The sequence below is a fragment of the Haliotis cracherodii genome, unplaced genomic scaffold (genome assembly GCF_022045235.1).
Source record: "Haliotis cracherodii isolate W230 unplaced genomic scaffold, xgHalCrac1.p SCAF_10, whole genome shotgun sequence".
Taxonomy (NCBI): domain Eukaryota; kingdom Metazoa; phylum Mollusca; class Gastropoda; order Lepetellida; family Haliotidae; genus Haliotis; species Haliotis cracherodii.
The window spans coordinates 52667573-52675308 of NW_027266265.1; the positions used below are offsets into that span (position 1 = coordinate 52667573).

The following is a 7736-nucleotide window of genomic DNA, read 5'->3' on the forward strand; positions in this document are numbered from 1 at the left end:
CTTGATGGAGAAGTTACTGTATGGTTGGAATCATTGAACGTATGTGACAAACTTAAGGGGTGATATATTCCTCGTTGACGTTATGTGGATAGGTGCCAAATGAACCGTTGGAAAACTGCCTGAAGCATGAATTCAGAGTTGCCTCCCTTTATTATGTTTATGGACTGTTATGTACCGGTAACTATGAAATGGATTCAAACTCTGTTATAGTTGGCCAGTGTTTGTTGTATAAAAACTATCGTGCCCTGAATGTGTGTCTCTTTGTTTGTAGATGGAAATCTGATGTTCAGTGAGGTATTCTTCGACATGCAAAAGGTAACCTTGTGCAAACAATGACAATTTGTTTTTCACATGCTTCTGGCTTGCCGTAACATATCTTTTTGGTATTCTTGTTAAAAACAGTAGGTCATGCTTGTTGTAAAAGACAGATAATGGGGGATTGTGTGGTCTGTGTCACTGAACCCCATGGGCACGCTGCTACTACTAATCCTAATCTGTTTATACAGTGCTGAGTTCCACCAAAGCTCCTCACAGGTGCTTTACGTTATTATCATTACCCTGGTCAGTGAATCAGTGTGCACTCAGAGTCACATTACCATCACCTACTGGGTACCCATTCACTGCTGAGTGAACAGAGGCATATTTTGAACAAAATTACTTGACTAAGGAGACAACACATGTATTATATGTGCTTCAGTGTAGGGACCTGTGAAGATCCGGGGTAGAATAGGTCTTCAGCAACCCATGCTTGCCGTAAAAGGCGACTATGCTTGTCGTAAAAGGCAACTAACGGGATCGGGTGGTCAGGCTCGCTGACTTGGTTGATGCATGCCATCGATCCCAATTGCGTGGATCGATGCTCATGATATCAAACACTGGATTATCTGGTCCAGACTCGATTATTTACAGACCGCCGTCATATAGCTGGAATATTGCTGAATGCGGCGTTAAACAACAAACCAACCAACCAACCAAAGCTTCAGTGTAGGACAGGGCTGAAGTCCTAGAAACTCTCAGGACTCCTCACCCATCCAACTTCCCTACTCGATTATTTACAGACCACCGTCATAAAGCTGGAAGATTGCTGAATGCGGCATTAAACAACAAACAAACAAACACTTTAAGAACCAGTAAAGTAGTTGTATGATATAACAGATCTATACAAAACACAATGAGGTGTTTCTCCAGCACTACCATGCCATCATTCCTTGTCAGCAGATCAACAGTGTCCAGACTCCCTGCTGTGACTTCTACTTCCGGAGTCCAGCATGTCGCCAGATCAGCTCCTCCACCGGTGACACCACCCTGCTCCCCATCCCCTCCTACCGCTCAGCGCCCACCCAACCCGACTTCTCCAGCCTCAACAAGGCCAGGGAGGTGAAGCTGACCCTCATCATACTCTGGAAGGTAGGTCTGTTGCCGGGAAAGATGCTGATAACTCTTCTAACATGCTGACTGAACGAACCCTCACTTTGGCAATGAACCCTCCAGTGTGCCAGTGCATTCACATTCTACATTTGGCTCCCATATTTATCAAGAAGTCACTTTGTGACTCACTTATGTCAAAATCTATAGAAAACTGAAACCCCCTTTTTCTACATTAATGATTTTGGTCATGAAGACTTTGGTTTGGTTTTTATTTTGAAGCCTTGTCTTTCAGTTCGTTAAATTTTACCCTTTTGGAAAATATAATATTCCTTTGGCTGCCTTGAAGATAACATTAGCTTCCCCCCACCCACCCCCAATCTGACTTAGGTCTGCTCGTTTGAGTTTACTAAAGTCCATGTAAACGCCTTGAATTTGGTCACATTTCAGCAACCCCCCCCCAAAAAATGAAAGAAGTTTGTTTCAGCTTAAGAAGGATGAGTTATGACATAAAGTCTTTACGTTTTTTGTCATATTAATTAACAATTATGTTTTGGCCATTACATTTATTTTCTTGTCTTTATTTATATAAGTGAAGAATAATAATTTTGTTTTTAATTTTTATTAAAAAGAGTTTTGTATGAAAAACTATACTGAATATGTACATTTTGATTATTTTTCTGTCAATTTAATGTTTCATCCTGTAGTGTAGCATATCATAACAAAGAAAATATCTTAAACTTTGTCTGGTCTTTTATTGTTTGATGTCAGCCTCATCTTAACCTTGAACATATTGTTTGTGCCTTAGGCATTTGTCGCCCAGGAGAATGGTCAGCTGAAGATCCTTGTCGGACAGCATCATGTGTGCATCGAGAGAGTGGACACAGTGGTCACAGCATATCCTCTAGTCCAGGTAGGGCATGGTATTCCACACCTGAAACTGTCATGGCACTGCCACAGAATGGGGGGAACAACATTAGAGAGGACCAAGATTACGTTTATGGGGCAAATACATGGACGCCCACTGACATGCGTAGTACCTGGGGTGGCCCGGTAGCCCGGGGGTCTAAGGTGTACAATTTCACTGTGCAGAGTTGCATCTCTAAGGCATGGTATGATTATGTTTCTCAGTTTGTCAGCACCATACCCGTGCTCGTGGGTTTCACCGAAGTGGTAAACGTCTAAGATCTGCATCACTTCGGGCTTTCCTGCCACATTAAGCTGACACGCCGTGATATAACTGGAATACTGTTAAAAGCGGCGTTAAACCCAACTCACTCACTCACTCACTCTCAGTTTGTCAGCACCATACACATGCTCAATTGGGCTTATCTCCCACATCAAGCTGACATGCCTCTAAGCTATTAATATTTAAGTTTTTTTACAGTAAAGACTGTCCGTAAAACTCATCAGAATCCTCTTCGAGAGGGTTAGCATTGAATTAATGGAAGTGTTTAAACAGTTTGGAAATGTCAAGAATGCTTGAGAGTTTTGTGTTCACTTTAACATGTTTCGGTATAAATCATAGATAACATATGTCATTGTGTCCCATATATTTAAGATAATGTTAAAAGTCATTAGGATTGTCTTAAGAAGTCCATCTTCCCATCCTTCTCCCTCTCCCTCCTACACTCTCTAATCATTACATATTGTGGGGGCACGGGTGACCCAGTCATCTAAGGCGCTGCGATTCGCTGTGCAGAGTTGCGTCCCTTGGGCAGGCCAGAAACCTATGATTGTGGGTTCGAATCACGGTTCGCCCCAATTATGTTTCTAGGTTTGTCAGCACCATACCCGTGCTCGTGGGTTTCATCGAAGTGGTAAACGTCTTAGACCTGCATCACTCCGGGCTTTCCTCCCACATTAAGCTGACACACCGTGATATAACTGGAATAATGTTAAAAGCGACGTTAAACCCAACTCATTCACTCACTCATTACATATTGCCTGGGAGGGAAGAATTAGGAAAGATTAAAACATGTAAGTATTATAACTCTTGACAATTTATGGATGGATGAGTAAATGAGGTGATTTTCGGCAACATAGAAGCCACTTCACTGACCATGCACGGACTCACTGTCTGACCTCTGTTTCTAGTCCAACCAAGACCAACCCCCACTCAAGTTTATCCGTGATGTAGAGCCGGAGACGGAACCCCAGCCGAGTCCTGAGGTGACGACGAAGCTTGTCAGCTACTCCTTCCTCCACCAGCTGGACTCCACGCACGACTTCAACAAGGGGTCAGTAGCCTGGGGATGTCCCAGCAGCATAGGTCCAACACGAACGTGTACCATGATCCATGTACTGTCAGCGTGGTAATGCATTGGGGTGTTTATTGCTTGGTTTACTAATCTGTCAACCGTAAACATAATAAAATCAGAAGTGTGGAAAAAAATTAAATAATTCCATCTGAGAACCTTTTTCATTATTGCTGATCATTAACTGAATATATACATTTGTTCGCATTCCTGTCAACTTTAAATGAAAATGCTATAGCCCTATTTCTTCACATAAACATTATTCATTATTTATGATTTATTTTTTTATGGTGATAAGTGTTGTTAATTGCTATTTTACTGCAGTTGGGAGACTAGGTCTCATAGGGACTTTTTTTGATACGTGTTGTTACTTCCTGTGTTACTGCAGTAACCTCTCCTCATGGGGACTCCTGGTGATAAATGTTGTTACTTCCTGTGTAACTGAAGAACCAGGCCTCATGGGGACTCCTGGTGATAAATGTTGTTATTTCCTGTGTTACTGCAGTAACCTCTCCTCATGGGGACTCCTGGTGATAAATGTTGTTACTTCCTGTGTTACTGCAGTAACCTGGCCTCATGGAGACTCCTGGTGATAAATGTTGTTACTTCCTGTGTTACTGCAGTAACCTGGCCTCATGGGGACTCCTGGTGATAAATGTTGTTACTTCCTGTGTAACTGAAGAACCAGGCCTCATGGGGACTCCTGGTGATAAATGTTGTTATTTCCTGTGTTACTGCAGTGGGGACTCCTGGTGATAAATGTTGTTACTTCCTGTGTTACTGCAGTAACCAGGCCTCATGGAGACTCCTAGTGATAAATGTTGTTACTTCCTGTGTTGCTGCAGTAACCTGGCCTCATGGGGACTCCTGGTGATAAATGTTGTTACTTCCTGTGTTACTGCAGTAACCAGGCCTCATGGGGACTCCTGGTGATAAATGTTGTTACTTCGTGTGTTACTGCAGTAACCTGGCCTCATGGGGACTCCTGGTGATAAATGTTGTTACTTCCTGTGTTACTGCAGTAACCAGGCCTCATGGGGACTCCTGGTGATAAATGTTGTTATTTCCTGTGTTACTGCAGTAACCAGGCCTCATGGAGACTCCTGGTGATAAATGTTGTTATTTCCTATGTTACTGCAGTAACCTCTCCTCATGTGGACTCCTGGTGATAAATGTTGTTACTTCCTGTGTTACTGCAGTAACCAGGCCTCATGGGGACTCCTGGTGATAAATGTTGTTATTTCCTGTGTTACTGCAGTAACCTCTCCTCATGGGGACTCCTGGTGATAAATGTTGTTACTTCCTGTGTTACTGCAGTAACCTCTCCTCATGGGGACTCCTGGTGATAAATGTTGTTACTTCCTGTGTTACTGCAGTAACCAGGCCTCATGGGGACTCCTGGTGATAAATGTTGTTTCCCGTGTTACTGCAGTAACCAGGCCTCATGGGGACTCCTGGTGATAAATGTTGTTTCCTGTGTTACTGCAGTAACCAGGCCTCATGGGGACTCCTGGTGATAAATGTTGTTTACTGTGTTTCTGCAGTAACCAGGCCTCATGGGGACTCCTGGTGATATATGTTGTTTACTGTGTTACTGCAGTAACCAGGCCTCATGGGGACTTCTGGTGATAAATGTTGTTATTTCCTGTGTTACTGCAGTAACCAGGCCTCCTGGGGACACCTGGTGATAAATGTTGTTTTCCATTGTTGTTGTTCAGGTTGTGCATTGTCCCTGTGACCCTGAAACTGCAGAACCACACCAACACCTCTGTGGATATATTGGTGGACACCAGCAAGTCTTCAGACAGGTACAGGATCCATTCTCTCCTTACAGTTTGGCGGGCTGGGTGGGTGGGGTGCGCATAGGTGCCAAACAATGTTTTTGGGAACAGGATAATACTATTATATTTAGTATATAAAAACAGGTCTGAAATGCTTAGATTGAATTCCATCACAGAGATATTGAAATTGACCCCTCAAAAGCCTCAGAGACAAGAGATAGCCCTGGTATTAACATTATATTCTCATAAATGTCTGTGTCATGTCATGTTTTTAATTTATACCCAGGTTTGGAACAGCCTCCAGCCCATCCCCGCCTCAGTTCTCCCCCGGTTCCCCCACTCCCCCAGTGATGAGCTGCAGTTTTAGCTGGGTCGGCCCCACCCTGGCTAACCTCACCCTTGACCCCGGGGCCGACCAGCAATTACAACTGAAGGCTGCCTTCTGCCGCCCAGGGGTCTACAACTGCAACAACCTGGCTGTGTTTGTGACCTACGCAGATGCAGACCCCTCAGAGATGATACTACAGAAGCACTCGACACCTAGCATCATCACACTCTCTGCTTGACCATGCTGGACATATCAGCTTTGTCCATTTGTCTACATCATGGCATAACAGGAACTCATTAAATCCATGGAATTGGCAATCAGTCATCCTAACAGGGCTTTGGATACAGATACAAAAGAAGAAATGTGTTTTATTGTTTTTATTTGGGCAATGGACATTTAATGTTCAAGTGTCTTATAAAGAGTATGGAGGAATTCCTGTTTTGAATAATACCTTTTGAGTGGATTGAGTGCAACCTTATAACTCTTGGACATGTGTTAGAAATGCTTCATGTGCTTGACTTGGTGGTGCAAGCTTTGCCCTGACCAGTTGCATGAGATGGAGATCTTTGTCTGCGTGCTTTGTAAGATAGAACATGTCTTTCACAGTTTAACCCAAAGTTGGTGTCTTGAGCTGACAAGAACTGGATTAGCAGAAGGAAGTACTTTGGTATTGTAAGAAGGGACCACTGGATCAAGGCAGGACATCAACGTGACGGTAGAGTTAAGCCTATTAGAAGTTCCATGAAGGGGACACAAGACATTGGAAGCTGAAGAATGTCATGCCAGTGATGATTAGCAGAGGAGTTGAGTTCACAAGACAACAGAAGGTTTGGTTCATTCAACAATGATGGGTGATATTGTGACTAGGTGTTCACATAAGTGACTCAATTTGGAAATGGTTCTGATAAGGATCTTTCTTGTAACAATACATTGGACAATCAGCTTGGGTTATGTTTGATGTCTTCATACAAGATCCAAGGACACCCAAGGACACCCAAGGACACCCAAGGACACATGATGAAATAATGGCCTGAAATGGAGTGCTTGTGAATTGTCTGCTTATGAATTATTCTGATGATCAATTCTTGTGGAGTTCAACAATATAGAGGAACAGTCTTTACTTTTGTGATTATCAGAGGGTGCATTGTGCAAAGCAAGACTTCTTGAACATGATGAAGCACTGCTAATATTGGTGACCAGTGTGATGAAGGCTTGGAAGTATTTTTTCTTGCAATGGTTGGAATTTTGGAATATTCCACAGTTTCTATGTTGTTTTTTGTACAGTTCCAGGTGTGTCATGGATGAATAATAACCATGAGAGGCTTCCTACAGTTGCACATGCTTCATGTTTAGTGTTCTCACAAGAAACTCTTGCCCTTGTCTGTTGGACATGTGTCAAAGAAAAATCCACGAGAGTCCCCAGAAACAGTTGAAGCCACCGCTCAGACAGCCTCCATCTTGCTTTATGTTGTGACAAGCACCTGTCTGTCAGGATCTGTGGTTTCAAAGGATCATCTGACAATGAGGAACCGTTGGAGCCACCACACAGACAGCCTCCATCTTGCTTTAGGGTATGACAAGCACCTGTCTGTCAGGATCTGTGGTTTCAAAGGATCATCTGACAATGAGCAAATGAGGAACAGTTGAAGCCACCACACATCACATCCAGTCCTCATCTTGTTTTTGTGTAATGACAAGCACCTGTTATCATCAGTTGGTTCATGATGTCCTCTGCCTTTGATCATGAAACTAAACAGTAGCAGTTATACAGACATGTTTTGGCCAACCAGCGAGTGTGTCGATGGTACAACATATAGCTTTACATGTGATTCAACTTCTGTGATCAGATTCAGCATCTCTGTCAACTTTCATATTGACTCTGTGTAGCACCTTAGACTGGACAGCAGATGTGTGTGTGTGTTGTTAGGTTTCTTACATTTGATATTGATAATCCTGTTCCATATCCTTGAGTCTTCTGTGATGTTCATAAATCCTATGTAAAAA

The 7736-nt window shown here is 43.0% G+C and overlaps 1 protein-coding gene across 6 annotated transcripts in view; it reads left to right on the forward strand.

The window, feature by feature from the left end:
• LOC139454518 (trafficking protein particle complex subunit 8-like) overlaps positions 1-6452 on the forward strand; it is a 43406-nt gene extending 36954 nt beyond the window's left edge. For 5 of the 6 annotated variants that reach the window (XM_071236279.1, XM_071236281.1, XM_071236283.1 and 2 more), the window contains 6 exons: positions 272-315; positions 1216-1407; positions 2174-2278; positions 3463-3605; positions 5342-5431; positions 5691-6452. In XM_071236279.1, coding sequence (XP_071092380.1) covers positions 272-315; positions 1216-1407; positions 2174-2278; positions 3463-3605; positions 5342-5431; positions 5691-5970 — 854 coding nt within the window. In that variant the 3' untranslated portion in view covers positions 5971-6452. The remainder of the gene's footprint in view (positions 1-271; positions 316-1215; positions 1408-2173; positions 2279-3462; positions 3606-5341; positions 5432-5690) is intronic. The other variant, XM_071236280.1, reaches the window with a different exon arrangement.
• Positions 6453-7736: the final 1284 nt, after the last annotated feature.